Source organism: Brugia malayi, assembly GCF_000002995.4.
Source record: "Brugia malayi strain FR3 genome assembly, contig: Bm_v4_Chr3_scaffold_001, whole genome shotgun sequence".
Lineage (NCBI taxonomy): Eukaryota > Metazoa > Nematoda > Chromadorea > Rhabditida > Onchocercidae > Brugia > Brugia malayi.
Window position 1 is genome coordinate 8,689,790 of NW_025062477.1, and position 21,746 is coordinate 8,711,535.

Consider the following 21,746-nt stretch of genomic DNA (forward strand, 5'->3'; position numbering starts at 1 on the left):
CTTTACAGCCAGTTTATTTGCTTAGCGTTTGATAAATTCATATTTGTGTATAAACAATACTTATTTTTCTGTGAACTTTTAGATGTCTAAAAGAATGGGAACGTTCAGAATACTGTACTGTTGAACTTATTGAACTTGAAACTTTTCTCTTGAGATTGTCAAATAACGTTGTGCAAAAAATTTTTATTTGTTTTGTTTCATATTTCTGTCCAAACTTCTCTAAAATATTGTGACTGAATTATCGTTGTAATTATTCACGGGTCACCGCTTCCTATCACAAAGAAAGTTATTTCGTTTCGCTTTTCATTCTTGCCAATACATTAAATATTTTTGTTTGACTTTACATGTAAATCAATATTACTGTAGAGTTTTTCACTCTTTTACATGCTTTCTCTGATCCCTCATCACAACGTTTCATTTTCGGTACTCTCTTAACCGTTGTGTGTAAATCACGGGTAATTTGGACAATTTATCTAAATATTAATACTTCGAAGTCTTATGTCATTTATCTACCAAAAGGTTTTTCATCTAAAATTCTAGCACAATCTTCACAATATTTTAATATTCAAAATTCTATACCTATAGGATTAAATCAGTGTACTTCAATATGTCCTGCACGGCTCTTTTATTTGTGTAGCTCAGAATGTTTGTCTTCAAATCTTTGTTATAAATTAAAGCTGTTATTGTACTGCTTACGTGACATATTTGACGAGTGCAGTTCGTAATGTAAAGTTTTCTGAAAAAGATAAATTTGGAAATCTCTGCACTTCATTGAAGCAGTTGCTGCCTCATAAATAAAAAAAATACATAATTTCGAAATTTTACTGGATTTTGTAAATAAACTTTTTTCAAGTGAAATGCCCAGCATTAATTTGTGGAAATAATTACTTTTGTTTAAATTTTCAGGCAAAACTTCCTTGGAATAAGGGTTTTTTAAAACTCTCAGTTAGAATTCGAAATTAAAGCTAAAATGAAATATTGGATTGGCACAACATAATGAATAATTCATAAATCTCAGAATGAACTTTCTCAAGGAGAGCACAATATCATGCTTATACAGCTGCGCAAATGGATCAACATTGGAAGCATTGAAGTATAAGAGAAATCAAACTTATTAAGTATGATTGGAGGAAAAAAGAAACAATGATGAATCAAGGATAGGTGTTGATAAATTTCAGGAACAATTCACAATTGGTTGAAACTGATAGGCGGAGATATTTCGCTCTCTCATCTTTTTTTGCTCGTTCATCTTTTCGCAAAAAAATGTATTACTTAGTTACAAATATCATATGTGAAACTTACAAAGCAAGATTACAGAGAGAGTACAAGTGAAATAAGATTACAATCATCCAAAATATCTTGGTTGCTTTCCTCCTGGAAAAAATTGAATTTCAATCAAGTTATTTCTCCATTTATAGTAAAGATTTGAAGTTGCAGTAAAATAAGAAAACATCACTAATAATAAGTAGTAAATGGGTTAGCAGAATGACTTTCTAAAACTTAGATGATGAATTAGATTTTTCAGTCCAGTGTATTTTACAATTATTATCCTAGGAGAGCAGTTCTGCCCATATGCAAATCATACTAGACAGAGAAGAAAACAATCGCGTCGGAAAATCTCTTAATAACTTTTGCTTTGTAACAGGTCAGAATCAATAACTGACCGCAACATATAGGATGACAACTAATAACTCATTAATAAAAAGGAAATTCGCAGCCTGAAAATTGGAACTGACTCCATTTACATAAGTTTACGACCAGCTTTCTTCATTCAGTCACTTTCAAGTAAATTTTCTTGTTGTCGGCTTTGCTCAGAAAAATGAAAAATTAGATAGCTTTTAGTGATTATCTCAGAATTGTATAATGCATAATAATAATTTAATATAGATGATGTCACAGATTGATAATTTGAGACCCTAGCATGTTTTCAATTTATAAAATAATGGAATGAATTTCTTCACAGTTTTAAGCAAGCCACCTCTGTTGACAATATTTAAACATCCTTAAACTAGACCTTAGATTTGATAGCTATATAGTTAGTTCTATAACTGAGTATTCTGAATGAGCCTAACACAGTCTTTTTTGAGTTAGGCCTTGTTTCTTCCACCATTATAGTGTATAGGTTAGGATGGTGTACTTGGAGTATCTATGTTTAAGGTCTAGGAATGTTTGACGTCTTGGAATGTGCTGCTACCAGTATAAAAGCCAAATGATAGTATTGAAGTCCTGCTAAATTGTCTTATTCAAAAAAGTATTGTCAATGGAAGCCATCAAATAATCAGAAATGATAAAATAGAATTTCTTTGACCTTTTATTTTTACTCCTCATCGATTTTTACCAACGACAAATGAATTTGTGTTGAAAAAGGCTCAGTATACTTCCATTTTTCTTTAAATCTTATCAATCAAATATTCTTTTCTTTAAAGTTAGGAACAATATTTTCAAGTGCCGTTATCAATTGATTTTGACTTTTGTCTTTATGAGATTAAATTGGATTAACTAATGAAAGTTCTATATCCTGGGTTTAATTGTAATATGCACATAGGTATTAGGCAACACATATAAACATGCAAAATTTACCTTACTTTAGTAGTAAAATTGAGTCGATAAAACATATGTTCTAATCGTTAATGGCTCAGGAATTGACAATATTTCTTCAATAATCTATCAGTATCATCATCTGTTTTGCTTACCATAGTTCTTGTTCAAGTATAGTGTTGTTGCATGCAATCGTTGCAGTGAAACACAGACAAGTGTTAAAATATTGACATACATATTGGTATTTTGCAGAACATAATTGTACTGTTAAATTTTATAATTTCTTTATAAAAATTTGATAAGGTTCTATACAGTTTTTTTAGGAGATAAGAAGTAATGTTTGCAGAGAAACGAAATGATTTTCACCGATTTATCAATGAAATTCTGAAACTAGAAATTCATTTTACTCACTCCTATAACTAAACATCATCTGTTGATAACAAACCTGAAAAATACGATAGCTTTACTGACTGTTGAATTGAACCAAAAAGTTTTTGTGATATCGTTGACAGTTGTGGGCGGTAGACAAATCAGAAGCACTAAAAGGTTGGAAATATTTTGCCATGAAGAAGTATCCATCGATGTCCACTAACATGACATCATTCATTAACTGTTTCTCTTGATGTCACACACTGAACTGACCGAAAGAATAGTCTTAAAAGTTTTTCTTGTTTCTTGTAAGTTTTCTTGTGTATATTTTGCTTTGTTTGCTTTGTTTCAGTTTAGAAACTTGTGCTATCGATGTATCCAATAACAAAGCATTTCTCTGTTCATAGGAAAAATTTTTAATTCACATCTCGTTGTTTAATTTTAATTTAGCTTGGACAACGAAAGAAGCACACAATGGATATTAACTTGGACAACAAAAGAAGCATACAAAGAAGAAGAAAATGGTATCAAAAAAAATTTAGTAACATACAAATCGAATCACTACTAAAATTCTTCCGTTGGTGCCAACAATAATTAACGAGACATTTGGCAATAAATTCACTGCAGAGATACGATGGAACTTATATCTACGATGCAAGAAATAATAGATTGAGTAGGTAATTTTAAGTAATATAAGTTTTTTTTAAGTAATATAATTTTTATCAGTTTTTCGCACAAAGTGAGCTAGGAAGAGTAGGAGTTAGATTTCTTAGATTATTTGGTAATGTATTTGTTAATAACGGCAATAATCATCTGATTATATTTATTATCAGTTTTTCTCAATCTTTAACAATAAAAATACCGTCATCCCTCACCGCTATTCATATCAGTAGAAAAGCAAGGGGAAGTGGAAATTCTGCAACTTTTCAGGAGGATGTTATTATAAAATGACATGCAATTTGATAATATGCATGCAAAATATGAGCAGAATCTGACAAATCATTGAAAGCGAAAATGTTTTCAAAGCAAATAAGCGTAAAAAAGAATTTTTTTTTGTTGGAAAGAATAATTTAATGAATAATAATAGTAATAATAATAATAATAATAATAATAATAATAATAATAATAATAATAATAAGCCAGTAATGGTTGTAGGTGAAATTTGATTTCAGTTCTCACTGTGAGGCATTCTCATAATGTTCCCTGTTATATTAAATTTTCTGAATCAATCCTTCTCATAACATTGTTGGATTCATTCCTGCAGATCCTCTTTTAATTGATTTCTTATTTATATAATAAAAAGAAAGAACTATGCTTCAAGCAAAATGAGATTTTTTTTTTACAAATGGGTAAAATGGCACACGCATTTATATATGTTTAGCTTTTAAAGATTTGCAAAACAAAAATTTAGGTCAAAATTTTCTAACAATAGAAGAAGATATAGATAAAGTTTTATGGAATAAGTCTGGAAAAAATGGAAAACTGGTAAAATGAAATAAATATAAATTTAAAAAGTTCGAAGTCGAAAAATAGAAGACGTATTAAAAATGAATATTGGAGCGGTGGGTAAGTAATTGGAAAATTAATGTTTATCTTGTTGAGCGAACAAATTTCGAAATCAGTGTAGCTATTTTATATATGATATCAGTGGTTCATATTTTGCCCTTACTGTTATTCGATAATTATTTTAAATTAAAGAAGTGAAGTTAGATATAATGCGAATTCAGTTCAAATGAACTGTAAACGGGGTGGAGGATGAGCACACAGTATTGGTAGTGTCTTTGATCCAGTCACTGATCTGTGAAGAAGAGGACTTTAAAAATGCGAAGCATAGTGACTGATATGAAAGTCATAACCACTACTTAAGAGTAATCATCGAAGACGATCCTTTAATGATTGCGAGAGAAGTTAATAACGAACTTGATCGCTTAATGAGCTAACCGAAAAATTCCAGTAGAACAAGAGGTGAATTGCCGTCGAAAAGTGAGTTATGTATAATTGGAACGGAATGAGTTCTGAAGTTCCTTGTCTCATTCAATTGGCTTTTGGTCAACGACTAATGCTTAACAATATAAATTCAGATTCCTAATGTTTTTATTTCATCATAGAAGAATACAAGCATTACAAATTATTTATCAGTAACTATAGATTGTGGCATTGATAATTCAGAATCTTTTACTTAATATATATGAAATATATATCAATTGTTATGGTATTTAGAAGTCATTAGAATTCTTGAAATGCTTGATGACCATCTGTCAAACAATGATCCAACCGAGAGAATCGATGAAATGTCTATCTTTAATGTCATCATAATCAAGAACTGCACAAACGCACTTATATGAAATTGCATGACAAATTTATGGAAATGACAATGTTATAAAATACACTTAATGTCATCATAATTCATATTTAATATAGAACCTCTGATTTACAATTCAACAGTGATTATTACGGAATACTAATTTTATTCGATCTCCGTGCAAACAATCAAGCTGTAAATGAACTATTCTCATAAATTCTCGTACATCAGATTTACAGTTGCAGTTTAAGAAAAATCTCTACTAACGAATTATTTCACAAGCGGGAATGAATGGAACAGACTGATGTGAAATGCAACAAACTGAAATGAATTCATGCAGCCACAATTCATTCATAGGTACGCATTCCTCATTCTTTTTCACTTTCAGTTTTCACCTGGCTCTTAACAAATTTCGATTAAGTACTGCTCTGCCTGAAAATTTAACTAGATTCCACAGTAGCTGTCACAAACAATCTGTAATCACATATGATATCTCCTCAGTGACAATTCATTCAATGAAGCTTTGTTATTTATCACTTGGGATTTTTCTCGCTTTTGTAGGAATCATACCACATTCTAAAAACCTTATTTTTACAGCAGAATGGAATAAATCCAGCAATTTAAATTTTCAGGAAAGGGGTATACAGTCACTCAACAGCACAGTAACCAATTTTCTTTATTTCTGTTCCTTACCTTATTTTTATTTTTCACTTTTACTTTTCTTACTTTTATAGACAGTCCTAGAAGCTTCTCTAAAAATTACTTTACACCCAATTAATGTTAACATTTGGGTGATTTTTGTTGCCTGTTTCATGTAACTGAAAATGAAAAATGATTCTAGAAATGGAATAGATAATGGCTATATAAAATGAATTCATTGGTTAGATAGTGACGAAATTTTAAAATGGATTAATCCTTCTCGTCAGAATTGTCGCAAGGAGATCCTCATCTGTTTCCCTGACTTGCTTGCAATAAGATAGCTGGACCACTAACTGGTACCTATGCAATTCAGCATTATGAACCATCGTAAGGATAAAAGATATAGTTAAAATACAGCAAGTCATTTTCCATTGCCAATAAAATAAACCTGATGTGCTAAACGACCTCCATACTATATCTATTAAACTCAATCATAGTGTACCTCAGAATGTGAGGATACAAGGAAAGCAAATTGTATCGGAGACACGACCATGCACACAGATACGTATCGATCCATCCACCTTGATGTGTAAATATCCCGAATTCTGATGTTCCGATCTGTACAGACTAAGCCTACCTCGGTTTATTTTTTTATAATAATATTTACAATTTGAAAATTTCTTAATCATTGATTAAACTTCATAATGATAATACTGCAAAAGATATGCATTAAATGCAGAAAATCCCTAGATGATACCCTTACGTGCTGGAAAATCAAACATTTCTTCATACTTTCAGCCTTCTAAATCCTTAGATTTAAGTTAATATTTAACAACTTGATTTTAAAAATAACTTACCATCTATAAGCCATCTCTTCCTTAGCCAAGTGACGTCCAAAGCTTCATTCTTCAGCTTATCATTCTATGAAATAATGGAAACTACTATGGATTTACGTATCGCGTTATGGTTTCTAATTTTTTCTACGATATTTTGAAAACACCACATATGTCAAAGAGTGATTTTTTTTATTTCTTTAGCAATTAAATAACTTTAAAACACGAAACCTAACATAAAAAACCTCATCACCAATGGACTTTGTTTTTGCATGCCTCTCTGGCTATCTTTTTGGTTTTTATTGTATATTTAAGCAATAGACGAAAAAGACTGATTCGTAAGCCCCCGACCATTTGAAACGATAAAACTGTAGGGTGACATGACAAACAAAAACCTGCTCAAAAAAAAAAAAAAAAACCTCAAACATTACGAAATCCAATCCTTACATTTAACTAAAAAAGTTTTGTGTACGTCATGATTAATCATATTAGCTTTTCGGTATACCATAAATTCTAGAGTACTTTTTTGCACTAACAGATAAAGTTCAGGGCAGACAGCAAAAGAGAAATTGAAAGAGTGTGACTTGTGTAGTAAAGTATAGCAACTCTCATATTAGGTACCAAAAAGCTTCACTTTTCTTGAAACCTTATGGATGAACATAAACAGTGTTGGAGAAATCTAAAAATTTATGAGGAAAATTTATGTGAAAAGAACACGCACATATAGTTATTACAGCAGCAAACGTCATTCAACTATGGCATCCCTATACTATATAGGTTTACCACTGTTATTTCATGCTTTACTTCTTTACTAAGCGTGTAAATATTTTCCCAGTCTTGAAAACGATTTAAATAAGGTTAAATTACATGGATTTTCCTTTTACATATAGATGCCTTCGACATAGTAATTTCATATATTACAATAATTTTCTTGCTAACCAAACAAATTATTGTATTAAACAACAGTAACCGAAATTCATGCTCTTACTGTTGTGATCCTTCTACAGTTCTTGTAACTGCTGTGTTATCGCACTGTTTGCACGGTCATATTGCTCACGTAAATGCATTAGAAGCTCTTCGATACCAGTACCAAATTTAGCCGAAATAAAGAATACCGAATAACCAAGGAATTGCTGTCGAATAGCATCTTTGTCAAGCTGAACTGTCAAGAAATATAAATGAGTTGACAATTTTTTAACAGAAACTCCATTACCTAAGAAATGATTAATTCAACTCATTTAAAATTTAGGAGATTCCCAATAATTAATACAAAATCTGTAAACAACAAATAAAAGTGAAACTGTATGATCTATGGAATGCTCATGAAAAGTTTAAACTGCAAACATTGAAAAGCAAGAATATTAACGAAAGCATACATCCAGTAGTGCCAAATCCATTTTATTTATAATAATGGTAGTAGATCGACTACCCAAACCATGCTGGTATTGATCCACTTCAAATTTTAATGAATCAAACTGTTTCTGGAAATCAGAGCCTCAAATACTAGTCTTGTTTAAAAAAAAAAAAAAAACGCAAGGAGACAGAATAAGCTCTAATAATTTAACGAACCCGTAACTGAGACAGTGTTAAATCCAAAACATAAAACAAGCAGTGGCATCGTGTAATATGCCTCAGAAAGCTATGTCCAAGGCCGACATCTGCATGTGATCCTTCGACAATACCAGGAATATCTGCCACTAAAAAAGTTGAAAATTCATTCTATGCTGCTTTCAAAACGAAACCAAAAACTTTGAGCTTGAAAAAAAATCAGAGTACCAGCTACTTGTATGAAATCCTCGTAATGCACAACACCAATGTAGGCTGTTAACGTAGTAAATGGATAGCAAGCCACCTTTGGCTTAGCTCTAGAAATTGCACGCAGAAGAGAACTGAAAATCCGAATAAGGAAAAGATTTTCATTATAAATCAGAAACATAGCAAAAATCCTTTCTTAATGTTATGAAAAAAAAAAAAAGTTAAACATTCGGAAAATTCTGAAAAGCCAACGATTTTCCAGCATTAGGATATCCTATTAATCCAGCAGTAGCAATTCTGCACATTTCCACGTCATATGTTAACTGAAATGGTAGTTTTATAAATAATCAAACAAACATCTTTAAAAGGAGAAAATTCCTTGCTATTTTTTGTTCAAGAATATTTTCAAGAACATACTTTTAGTAAGCAAGGTATGAACTTTGCACTAAAAATAATGCAAACAAACTAACTTCTTCACCCAGTCCACCTAATTCAGCTTTCAATGGGATTCGCATCTCATTTGTTTTGTAAAACTGATTGCCGTGACCACCAGCACCTCCCCTAGCAGCAAGGAAGATCGCTCCCTCTTTGTCCAAATCGATTATTACCTGGAAGAGAGCTTAAGTTGATAATAAACAATGTATTTGGGACTAAAGATTGAAAAATGTAGATAACAAAACCACCGGAAGTTACTTTGTCAGTGTGCGGTTCTTTGAATACGGTTCCCACAGGTACTTTAATTATTTTATGATGAGCACTTTTCCCATGGCAACTTTTTGGATGACCACCTTCACCATTCATCGCTTTTATCATAGTTGGTATGCGAGAAAGATCTTTAACACATGGGTCTACTGAAAATATTATTTTCAAGTCACAGTTACTGGTGTAAAAAATAATGAAGTTTTAGTGACCTTCATGTATGAAATAACCTTCGAAGATAATATGTCCACCATTTCCTCCATCACCACCATCCGGACCCCCGAACATGACACCTGCTTCACGGCGAAATGAAACCATGCCATCACCACCATTACCAGCTTTACAATTTATTCTCTTCTGATCAACAAACGACTTTGCCTCAAAAAAAAAAATTTTGTGAAACATGGAAAAGTGAACTAATAACAGAAATCAGCAACAATGTTTCGGGATATCTGAAGTAATTACCTCGCCTCCTCGACTAGTTCTATCTGGAATAATTGGTCGTTTGGTCAATCTCCTCGACGATGCAGATGATGATGTACGAGTAGTAAGAAACCATGCCCTTACACCGAATTTTAACAACATCCAAACATACCTTCAAATCCTGTAAATTCTAAAATTCCCTTACTAATTCAACTCATTCATAAATCAGTAGCATAACATTTTATTTCGCCAACAAATTAACGTTAATTTGAAATTTTCAGAAAAGAAAAACTCAATCCTTTTATATATTTTTTTAAAAAATTCCATATATTTATGTTTAGTTTCCCTCCAGTTCCAAAACCACAAAGATCTCTGACTTCTGAAGATCTTGAAAGTATGCTATTTTCATCCTTCACGGTCCTTAGAAATTTGTTGCATGATATAACACAGTCGTAGAACGGACCAATGTGTAACTCTGATACAATTCAAAACAAAACAATTTATTGCATCAACTAAAAAAGTGTAGCAAGCAATATGCTGGTAAGATAAAGGGTTATAGAGCCAAAAAAAAAAAACGCACCTGTTGTAAAACGATTTTGAAAAAGGCGTCAAGGCCCATAAAAACTGTAAATATTAGGCAGAATCACGACATTTATTTACCGATTAACATATAACTGCAAAATTTATTTACAAAAACAATTTAATAAGAACTCTTTATGGCTTCAAGTCATCCTAGCGTGCTGTTACGTTCCTTTCTCAACCTACAAAGAACAACGCTTGTCTCATGTTTAAATTAAACTGCACAGATTCACAAATGACCCCCATTACAAGCAGAACGATTATAGCAATTTCAACATGTCACCTATTTTTCCGAAAATTTGAAGCAAACAAACTTAAAGCCGTGAGCAAAGAATTTAGTTACAAGATTTCAAATAGAACTGAAAAATTTTGAAAATAAGCACCATAAAATACCATAAGAATGGCTGCTACATATATGTATAATGAAATCTGCCCATAAATACAATTTTTTCTATCAACGTAAAACTGAAAAAGTATTCAGTAATCCAACTTGTCAAGTTCTATTAAGTTGATTCAAAACTGATGGAAGTTGCTCCACTTTGCTTCAGAAACTGATTTATAATTTATGTTGTGCAAGTCGGTTCAAGATCTATGTTACCGCTAAACAAGTCTTTTTTTTTTTTAAATCAAACATTAAAACAAGCAAACAAATTACAATTACTGTGATACTGATTCGAAAGTTCCCGAATTTTGAAAAAGCACTGGCTTCAGAGGCTTCAAATAGCCAAACGTTTTTCCAATTCTTCTTCAATTCGATTTCGTAGCAAACGGCACTGATTATCAGTAAGTTCAAGCTGTTGTGTTAAAGCTTTGGCAACGCGTGCGCTGTTATCATTCTGTAAGAACAATAACTTCTCCTGTGATAAGTAACAGCAGTTACTGTTAAGTAATAACAGTTACTGATATATAACTTGCATTCTGATAAGTGAAAAAAATTTGAGCATTGTTAACTATATGAGAACGTGCAAATGAATATGGATTTATAATGCGGGAACTCCCAACAAATTGAAGAGAAAAATACCGCATGTACAATTTGCTCAACTGGATTACCATCTTGACCACGAATATTAAGCTTGAAGAGCGGTTCATTTCGCACAGGAGTTGCAGTAATAGTAGCAGGATCTGAATGTCTTTTTGTGTCTGCATTTCGCTTTACTAAAACCGAACTAGGAATCATTGTTTCTGCTGTCATTTGTAATCTTTCATGTTCTTCTTTTGCCATCTGTTCCATTAGACGCTGTCTAATTTCCTTACGCAGTTTTTCTTTCTCATTTTTTACATTAGAATTCTGCAACTGTTACATATACATATTTATTTTGTGTAGATGCACAATCAAAAAAATCTTGTGTTTATCTACTTATTTATACACAATAATGTAAGAAATAAGACTTCCTTACTTCTTCATTCTTCGTGGTTTTCACATTAATACTACGTAGATGAGGGGGTATATACAGCAGCAGTGGATCACATGTTTTCCTAGATCTCTCTGCAAGTAAATGGACAAAAGAAGAGATAAAGACACAAAAATATTTCCAAACATAGAAAAATATAATTTCTTTATCCTCATGATTAATGAAGCGGAATAACTTCATATTCTGAAAATGAGTTCGTAAAACTTGAAGAGTTCATAAAACTTAAAATTTTTAATTCTCAGGATAGCAATACTAATTTTTGTAGTATGTGTATTCCCACCTCAGTTTACTTATTTTTTTCCTTCTCTCCCACTTTCTTTCACGTCTTGGCTTCGATAAACTAGAAAGATAAAGCACTCATCCTAAGGTTTAAAAATCAGTAAAGAACCATAAAAAAGGAAGAGCAAGAAATCACCTAGATGGCGATATGACGTTGCGACACTCCTTTCTGATACCAATTTATCATATTCATCCCTAAATAAAGGAACTGAGTTAAAAAAAAAAATAGATATCGTAAAATATATCTAAACATTCTTAAGAATGTCATCAATACTAATTCCGAAAGATTTTCTTAGACCGCACGGTATAGTCTGCATGATGCAAACACTGACTAATGTCTTGCAGACTGCAATGTGACGAATGTATGACATGACATTTCTTCCCAATAATGCTGCTGACAGACTAATAATGTCTGCAGAAAGCCATAACCTGTCAATTTGATTCCTCACAATACTTTTGATAAATCCATGATTCATATTCAGTCGTGGAACATTTGATGATTCCGCTTTAACATTATTCCGTTCAACCACGCTCAACATCTCAACAGGACTCTTATTCCGTTTTGAATTATCATGTCTCTGCAGATTACCCCAAAAACTCATCTGTGATAAGCTATTAATTACTACCAGTAATCGATATTTGTACCAGCGCACAAAAAGGATAAACAAATAGATTCTACATATAATAAACATTATGTTATCTTAATAGTAGACAAGCACACCGTAGGTGAATTTTCTCTTGAATTTCAACCATATTGTAACCAGTGTAATTTGCATACATTACTCCATCGGCTACACACTTTAAACGAATTACACCAGCACTACTATCCATGACTCTTCATTAATCACCGTTCCCTCACACAGATCATGCTCTTCTATAATATCTCTCAGTCCATACCATCATCCTTATTTGCCATGAACCCTAATCTATCACCGAATGTCGCCAAACCTATCACCTCCCTGATCACGTCACCTCATCTATCAGAACTGTTTAGAAACGCGGCCAACACGTTACGCGGATTGAAAATCCAAATCCATTGTGCGTCTCAGACTTAGAATTCGAACTTTAGCCATGTTGTTTCGCTTTACGCTTTCCTAATTTGTTTATTTTTCATCACCTTCATGGCATATTTTTATCTTATTTAAATGGATTCGGACGAATATTCATCCTAAAACATCCCCGCCTAGTTCTGACTGAAGTGCTTTTAGATATTCTATGTTAGAGGTCACTTTATTTTTTGTGTCCAAAATATTTTTTCTAGAATTAAATCATCGATCCAAGTAAATATATAATACATTACCGCCTAATCGATTAAGCTTATATTACAAAAACTTAAGGAAGCAAGAGACTGACGGAAGAAAATCCTTTTTCAAACATTATCTTTGATTAGTCAGTGGTTCCTCGGACAAAATCCTCATGATCAATGGCGTTTTCAAAGTTTTCAGATTCCGATTCTAAAGTTATAGTCAATTGTAATTACAAAACTATTCGACATAAAACCTTTAGCTGATGTTTCAGTATAAATTTGAAATCAATGACAGTTTTTATCCGATTCTAAATGATGAAATTCGATTATTTCGGCTTTTTTATTGAACATTTATAAGTAGAATACACGATAAACACAGGGAAAATGAGGAATGTTGGAAAAGGAATCAAAGATTTTTCTGTCACATGTTATGCTGAAATTACCATATACAAAATAATATTCATCACTATTCTGTTCCAATCACCGATCTCGATATCATATGTCGAAAATCGCATTTCTTCATTGAATTGATAACTATAATGGCGAAACGGATCTTTATTATCACTCAGTAAACTTCAGCTATTCATCCTAGGATTCAGAGCAGAACTTCGAGTTAGAGTGACTTTTGATTACACATCATTCGATTATCGTATGGGTGGCAAATGCAAATTTTTAATGAAACCATGAGTAAAGGATGAGGAAATTTATTATTTTTGGTTCATATTTTTGAAAACAGTTTTGAACTTGTAAAAAAAAATTTAAGCTCAAAATTCAAAACCGCTATTTTTGACAATAACGCTTCAGTGCTCGTTATAATTCGTTAACATACAAGTGAATTGATCATTTCTTTCATTAGTGTGCTTGTAAATAAGAAAAGAAGCAAGTGATATAGAACGGTCACTAAGTTAATGCTCTGATTTAATTTTCTGAAGTTTGTTTGCGTCGATTCTAGAATGAAACCACTGCGGCGAATATTTGAAAGAGTAAGCTTACATTTCCGGCTAAAAGACTAAAATTCAGTTTTACTGAAACTTCGCAAAAAAATACTAATTTGGAATAAAATTTTCCTTCAAAGTTTTTTTGATTTTCTATTTGATTAGCAGAAGAATAGGAAGAGAAATTGTTAGTAGATAAAAAGGAAAAATATTCATGCTTTGAAAAATACGAAATCTTCTATGTTGAGATATAATATAATTTATGAAGGCTTGCTTGACAATACAGAACAAATTTTCCCCAATTTCGATCTGGAAATTGAAATGAATAATATTGAAATTGAATTGAGAACCGTGAATGCCTTTAAACACTCCAGGCATATCTGATACTACATTAGTCATTAATCGCCATGAAGTGATTAGGTATTAAAGTTGCAACTATTTTTATGCAAAGTAAACTGGAAAATAAGAACACAAAATAAATACTTATTGAAATAAAGGGGAAATACCTCAAACCAAAAAGATAAAAATTCCAAATAAAAGATGAATCAATAAATGAAAATTGTCATTTAGCTAGTCAGTGTCATGTACAGTACAACCATTATATGAGCATACCAAAAAATGTGAAAGCCAAAAAGCTATTTTGCACACTTTACCTGATGGCAGTTCAAAATTTCAAAAAACAAGTTCATCATAATAAATGTGGTAGAATGTTTTGAAGTAAAAAATTGATCATCGCACTTGCTCACCACGTGCTGTGTCTATCAGTTGGAGAAATAACTGACACTCTTCCTGGATGTATTTGATAAAAGTAAACAGTATGTCATTTCATGAGAAATCAGCTATTACTTTTTTTTAACATAGCAAAGAAACATTTTTATAATATACTAATTATATGTGATTTGTCTTAGCAAGTGACTGTGCATAAATAAGAAAGAAGGATAAAACTGAAGGAGCTCCTGTTTCATAATAACTTATTCTTCCATTACTGAGGTAGATATCCCAGTAATCACTTATAATTATTCCTGTAAAACTTATTATTAAATTAAAGAACTAACTGTCAGAATGAACAATCTCCTCGAAGTTTACTCATATATTTCTTTTCAATTTTGAATCAGAAATGAAAGAAAACATAGATAAACGGGATTTTAATCCACGTAGAATTACGTAAAAGTGAAGAGGATATAGAAATGCTCTCTCAATTAGCCTTCAAAAGTGTAAATAACTTTATGAAGAAATGGCAATAAAAAACAAATGCATGGAATGTAAGTGTTCTAACATATGACCTTTAAGAACAGATAAAATGTGAGCTGCTTTTTACAGTAACAGCAAGTCATTGTCCTAAGTATTAACAAACAGTCTACAGAAATGAAAAAATTGCCCACTTGGGATCAAAACGGACAAATATATGCAAATATAGTGCAGCAATCAGATTTGGAATTGACAATTCCAACTTGAATAGACATTTCTTTCCATAAATTATAGATCAGTTAATGAACCAAATTACTTAAAATTTTCTTCAATATAAATTCCTATACATTCCACTTCAGATTGTATATATGCCTGAAAAGAAGGATTTCAATCATTCAAGAAGAGAAAATTCCTTGTGTAAAAAGATCTTCAATGAAAGCCTCCGTAACTTTTATTCAAGCATCTGAGATAAGTCGATGAGTCAGCGACAAGAAATAATGCTCACAAATGAAACTTCCAGTAAAATAAATGAAATGATTTATCAGCTCTGAAACATCATCATAAAAGTCACCATCATCATAAAAAGCGCCCCCATTTCATGTGGGTAATTTTCATTATACTCAAAAAATTGAAAATGAATCGTAAAATAAACTGCATTTCTTCAAACCTTTTTAATAGAATGCAAAGACGTAAATAATTTGAAATATTGCAGTTTGACCAATTTAAACAGCGATGCTTGGAATAATGCTTCATGATGTTCAATGTTATGGAAAAATCTTTATTATTACAAGGTACACAAAAATGAGAGAATATTGACCAAGCGAGAAAATCATTGAAAAACAAAACAAGACCGTAGTTAGCGAATGACAAATGATAAGAACACATAGGTTCTTAGAATGCTATCCTTTTAAGAACAACATTTATCTTTATTTGAAAGATAGGAAAAAAAATGAGGCCGAGGAATTGTTGTATTGTGCTTAGCTTTGGTAACCTAGCTTTATGAAGCCAGTAACTTACTCATACAGCTAGATAACCAAAGTAAAGTTGCAATACTTGAGCCAGACATGTTGCTAAAGAAAATGAAGATAAATAGACTTTTGTTTGATTTCAACAGCTGGTAATCAAAATTATTTTTTTTCCATAAAACAAAACAGCAGGTTATTAATAGCATTCAAAAGGAACAGAAGCAGATACATTCTCATTTGTAAACAGTTTATAATTATGATTACTCATAAGACGAAAATTTCAGGCCAGTAACTTTATCTAAAGAAACTGAAGAAATAACTCCGAATTTTTATTTGGTCATATTACAGTTGATAATAGAGAATGAAACGAACTTCGTAAAGGTATGTTTAATAGTAGGAGTTTGAGATTGTAAGACGCCTCTTGCCTTAACTGTACATCTTATAATTATTTGGAGATATGTGATTTAGGTAAGTTTAAATTAAGCAACAAGAGCCAATAACCTATCAAATGAATGATGAAAAGGAACCATCGCATATTGTTAAAATAAGTGATAATAGTAATAATGATGAAAATAACAGAATATGAGTGAAACAAGTGTCCGTCTTTTGTGAGGTGGGGATGCACAGAGACAGATAGAAGCATGCATACACTTATCATTGACTACAAACTGAAGAAGATACACGGACACCGGAACCGATACAGGAGCAGAGCAACACCATGTATACACAAACACTCCTTCCTCTTCCCTTCCACATCATCGTGATGTATTCAAAAAGCAATTAACCAATTGAAGGTCGTCATCAGCCACGCCCTATCATACTACATTCTCGAGGTAATGCTGTCATTGAGCAATTGCTGTTAAAGATGGTGCAGGACAAGTAGATAGACTGACTAACCAAAGGACGGATGAACAAAGATCGACAAGTGGACAGAGGTTGGTGTAATGACCGAAGATGGGAAGGAAGTTGGACATAGAAGCAGCAGCAGCGATAGGGATGGAAGAAAACGAGCTTATCAGTGATTTACTTTAGTCCGAATCTGTTGTCACATAAATGACCTTGATGATATCTCCAAACACAGACAAACTTGCCGAGAATAGACAACTTCAATTGCCTTCACACTGTAACTATACGATTTCCTATCAAGTTAAATCGATGTAGTGATTCGGCCAACAGTCAACAGTCAGTAACCTCTTAAAGTTATACAAATGCTCATCTTATTTTCAGAGGTTAAACTAAAGACCATAATATTTGATAGCTAAATATTTTTGCTTCCACAAGCAAAAATATTTCCATAATTTCCAAATACATCGAGATCTAAACCCATAAACTGTAAAAATTATTAGACTGTTATCATGAAAATACCATGAATTGAAGCCATTATTTTATAAATGAGCAATTCACTAAGTTCAAAGATGATATTAAAATTCTTCTACTTAGAGCTGCATTTATACCTGCAAAAAACTGTTATTTAAAAATGCACATCAATATTTTATAAAATACAAAAAACATCGTACATGTGCCAAGCAACAATCAAGTTTATCATAAACTGTAAAAATTAAAGAGAATTTTAGCCACTCATGATTTCGACAAATTTTATAAAAGATTTCTCTGGAAAGAAGCTTCAAGCTTCAACATAGAGCTTTTCTTTTATTCATATTTTTAATGATTTATTAAATTTTGAAATACTTGAAAGGAAGTACCGAAAATAACTTTACAAAATGCAAAAACGACTTGTTTTTGAAATGCCTTCATGCGGTTTATTCCTTTTTCCTTACTTTTTTACCTGCCACAGCTGTATCATTGAGTGCTTCATCAAGCACTCGTTCTCCTTCATTCTTCTTAACAGTAACTAGTTCTTCATTTCTTCAAAAAGAATGCATATCGCCACAATCTGTCAACATTTTGTCATCTCTCCTTTCTTACCAATCTTTAGCCACTGCAACACAGAAACATTATTCATATTTACATATATTAATTCGTATATTTTCTGTTTCGTCGTTTTTCGTTTTCTCTGTTAACATCGAATAGAGCTGGGTACTTCGGGATGACACAACTCAAGATCTGCAGTAAATCACTCTTGAATCAGTTAACTGAAATTGACAGGTAGAAATCTTTTTCACAGTCGCCGTCTGCATTTCTTTACTTTTTGTAGTGTGTGGGTTTGCGCAAAAACGTAATCCATCAATTTTTTTCTTCCTTTGATTTCTGTTACATCTTTATGAAATGAGAATGTCTTGGAGTTTTTCTGAAATTTAATGGAATCGATTATGAAACAATAGAAAGGAATTTTTTTAGAGTTTTTAGATCTTTTTTTGAGCTCCTTTTTCTCTGCAAAACATTCGAAATGATTAAAAATCTTATTATACTATTGAATTGGCCTTCCTCGCCAAAACAGTAATAATAATGTAATAAAAATCTTTTGGATAGGTTTGAATTAATGGACAAGATGGGACCAACAGATATGGAGACTACCTTAAATGATAAAGTAGATTTCTCTTCTTCTCACTTTAAACTATTATTCTTCGAGCTATTATTACTGCAGTAGTATAGTACAGTTACCGACAAATAATGTCGTTTTCTTCAGGAGATAGAACTGTCAACATTTTCTCGATCCTCTCTATCATCAAATGAACCGAATGTGTTGTAAATTCATGGTAATGACCTAATCAGTAAGGAGTCATTTAGCAGCACGTATCAGTAAACAAATCGAGTGAGTGACCCCGTACATGTCGAGTTTAACTGTCATCTATTGTCGTCACAAAGCACTATCGTTAATTTTAATTCTGTATCACCACAATCCCTACTTGCTATTATCATTGCTTTGAATAAAGGAATTATGCGAAATAGAGTTTATATATTTCACAAAAAAATCGCAAATTTCTAATTACTTCCTCAATATATGAGCAAAAAGTTTAATTAAAAGGTTAAAATGAGCTTTAAAAGAAGTGAAACTGATAGAAGAAGGAAATAGAAAACAAGAGGTAAATTGAAATTTTATGCTTTTAATCTGAACTAAAATATACATTTCATAAATAATTTGCAAAAATCAAAATTATAATAAAATAGACTTCGCTATTCTTAGTGTTTATTTCACTTGTACATTGCAATGAGATAAGAAATTCAACAAAAATTAATGAGTGTCTGCGTGTTTCACTCTTTTTTCTGTGTCCTCGTCGATACTGTCATAGAAAGGGAATTGACAAGGAACCATCTTTCAACTTTTTCAGCTCTTACTACTGGTAGATCACTTTCACCCTGATATTCTAGTAAACACAAACTACAGTATCCTCTTCATCTTCTGAATGGGACAAATAACTCGGCTGTTATTTGTTGGGATATACTGAGATAAGCGGTCATGATTCCATCAGTCCATCAATAATAGACTAGAGGGAATCATTTCTTTGTTTAATGTTTGCCGCAAATGGGTCTAATTGACCGATCGATTGGTAGAGCGATCAGTGGAAAGATAAAAATAGCTCTCTACTGATCACTCTCATCGATAAAATAGACAGAATCTGTATTCATCCATCAGCCCATCCTTCCATCACTCACTAATCCCTCTTTCGCTGTCCATCATAATTTCAATAAATTTACTATTATTGCTTTCTTCTTCAATTGAGATCAGATGGATACAAAGCTATCCCATAATCGCCGAAGCTATCCCGTAATCCCCGGATGCAATTCCAGATTTACCACGAACCCCGAATACTAAGAATGCTACTGAAGTAATCTCCAGGGAGGAAGAATAATCAAACCAATCCGTTAACTAACAAATAATCGCCAACAAACTCCATTTCGTATAGAAAACGAATTAAAATTCTTAATCTTTTAACATTCAACCATCAATCACATTCTATTTTTGGCCTATCTTACAAAGATCCAAACCTGGCTTAGTGAGAGTACCATTTAAATCTTTCATCTCAAAAAAGGAACAATTTTTAGTTCGAAAATCCATGTATCATTTGATACTGAACTATCACGGATATACGATCCGGCAGAATTCACATGGCTTGATGAAGGGATGCATTTGGAGTAAAATGAACCAATAAACATATGTAATATATCTTTTTAACAACATCAAACAATTTTATTTGCCAAATAAACTTTGTTAGCAAAAAACAAAAAAGGAAGGAAAACAACAAGCGGAGAATTTACAAAATGCAGAGGTTCATTGACTCTACTATACGAAGTAACAAATAGTTGATGATAAATGAACAATGTTCTTGAGGCAGAATAAGAAGCAATATCATAAATACCAGAAAATCGACAAATGAAGCAGTTTTTACCAGGAAAGAGAAATAAGGACAACTTGTCACAAATGATCTTAAAGACTACACCGAGTAATTATAGAATACAGTTATACCTATAAGGAATGTCTACCATTAGAATGAGTAATGCAGTTATTTTTAGCCTGTGTTCTTCTGAAACTATATTTCGATTTATTGTCTGTCTCATGTACTGCTAAATCGCAAATACTGATATATCAGGAAATAATTTAAGAATTTAAATCGCACTTGATCATTCAGCTATGGCGTCTTATTTACACTCGCAGAAACAATGGCATTTTTGGCATTGATGTTTTCTATAACGTAATAGTGTCATTGGCTCATTTTCTCATTAAGAACTGCCTAATGACTTTGTGAAAAGGTATCAGGAAACAATACCAGGATAATTTATAAGTACTCTAGACCAATGAACAACTTAGATAACGATTGTTCTGAACAATTTTAACGTTCTTTTGCAGAACTGCAAAGAAATGTATAGCTAGCTGGTCGATTAACAAAAGCCATGAAACCGACAAAGCAGCATGTCAACTAATTGTTAAAGTGGCATTATTAAATGGTATTAAACTTTAACATCTTAAATTTGAGTATAAAAACTGAATAAAGGAAAAGCTAACAGCCCCCAAACTTATGCAAAAATCAATCGAAACACCTGATATTGTCGAAATAAACATAAAATACATCGGTATATATATGTCAGTGAAGCACGTATTCAGGATTATTCTAAAGCCTTCTGCAGAAAGGCACGATTATAAGAAACAATTCGTTGACACACTCTTCCCATCTTGTCGATTCGAAATATCACAATTAAGACTGTATGGAAAATTTTTGAACATAATAATGTATAGGAAAACGAAATGATCGGAAAATTCAAAACAAAATTCGGCAAAATGATAACTGTTCAATTAAAGTTTTCTTTTCTTTTTTTTTTATCAGCAAAAAAAATGCAAGGAAAATATTGAGAATAGCTTACAGATTCAGGAAACTCTAAAAAAATTATTTTATAAGGAATTAGCGCCAAAGTCAAGCATCAAAATTTTGGAAATCTCAAGCGATTCTATTGCTAAAAACCGAAAACTCGCCTACTTGCTCCCTTCTTGAACAGACACTGAATTTCCACTCAATTTGGACATCAAAATGCGTTGGCTAACTTATTATATGTTTCCCTTCTCAATCCTGATATCAAAGAATTTCAAATCCCGTTTACCAATTGATAACGCCAAGGCCGAGCAAAATGTCAGTTGAGAATATTGTAATCCAGGAAGTAGCTCAGCACTTTAGTTTTAGAAATGAAAGCT

The 21,746-nt window shown here is 32.0% G+C and overlaps 4 protein-coding genes and 1 non-coding gene across 9 annotated transcripts; 1 reads left to right on the forward strand and 4 right to left on the reverse strand.

The window, feature by feature from the left end:
- Positions 1 to 5,625: 5,625 nt before the first annotated feature.
- On the reverse strand, positions 5,626 to 6,708 carry Bm1042 (Uncharacterized protein; the record flags this gene model as incomplete). Of its 2 annotated transcripts, none has more annotated exons than XM_043080488.1 (3): positions 5,626 to 5,641; positions 6,351 to 6,466; positions 6,706 to 6,708. In XM_043080488.1, 3 exons carry the CDS (start codon positions 6,706 to 6,708, stop codon positions 5,626 to 5,628), a joined length of 135 nt encoding a protein of 44 aa, XP_042936422.1. The 2 variants fall into 2 exon arrangements, with proteins under 2 accessions (XP_042936422.1, XP_042936423.1); XM_043080489.1 differs by lacking the exon at positions 5,626 to 5,641 and adding an exon at positions 6,109 to 6,208.
- A 974-nt stretch (positions 6,709 to 7,682) lies between these two features.
- Bm5039 (Uncharacterized protein) lies at positions 7,683 to 9,720 on the reverse strand (the record flags this gene model as incomplete). Of its 2 annotated transcripts, XM_001901272.1 has the most annotated exons (9): positions 7,683 to 7,838; positions 8,058 to 8,162; positions 8,251 to 8,378; positions 8,458 to 8,570; positions 8,689 to 8,759; positions 8,907 to 9,044; positions 9,130 to 9,287; positions 9,366 to 9,513; positions 9,601 to 9,720. In XM_001901272.1, the coding sequence occupies 9 exons, from the start codon at positions 9,718 to 9,720 to the stop codon at positions 7,683 to 7,685; spliced, it is 1,137 nt and encodes a 378-aa protein (XP_001901307.1). The 2 variants fall into 2 exon arrangements, with proteins under 2 accessions (XP_001901307.1, XP_042936424.1); XM_043080490.1 differs by lacking the exons at positions 9,130 to 9,287; positions 9,366 to 9,513; positions 9,601 to 9,720 and having other exon boundaries at positions 8,907 to 8,951.
- Positions 9,721 to 10,853: 1,133 nt separating this feature from the next.
- Positions 10,854 to 12,520, reverse strand: Bm5041 (Uncharacterized protein; the record flags this gene model as incomplete). Of its 3 annotated transcripts, none has more annotated exons than XM_043080491.1 (5): positions 10,854 to 10,973; positions 11,159 to 11,425; positions 11,535 to 11,623; positions 11,965 to 12,023; positions 12,258 to 12,520. In XM_043080491.1, the coding sequence occupies 5 exons, from the start codon at positions 12,518 to 12,520 to the stop codon at positions 10,854 to 10,856; spliced, it is 798 nt and encodes a 265-aa protein (XP_042936425.1). The 3 variants fall into 3 exon arrangements, with proteins under 3 accessions (XP_042936425.1, XP_001901308.2, XP_042936426.1); XM_001901273.2 differs by having other exon boundaries at positions 12,258 to 12,430; XM_043080492.1 differs by having other exon boundaries at positions 12,258 to 12,367.
- A 3,645-nt stretch (positions 12,521 to 16,165) lies between these two features.
- Bma-mir-9 lies at positions 16,166 to 16,250 on the reverse strand. The gene has a single exon (XR_006227892.1). It is a non-coding gene; the product is annotated as a pre-microRNA Bma-mir-9 (primary transcript).
- A 2,352-nt stretch (positions 16,251 to 18,602) lies between these two features.
- Bm17647 (Uncharacterized protein) lies at positions 18,603 to 18,812 on the forward strand (the record flags this gene model as incomplete). The annotated part of the gene is made up of 2 exons (XM_043080493.1): positions 18,603 to 18,650; positions 18,750 to 18,812. The coding sequence occupies 2 exons, from the start codon at positions 18,603 to 18,605 to the stop codon at positions 18,810 to 18,812; spliced, it is 111 nt and encodes a 36-aa protein (XP_042936427.1).
- Positions 18,813 to 21,746: the final 2,934 nt, after the last annotated feature.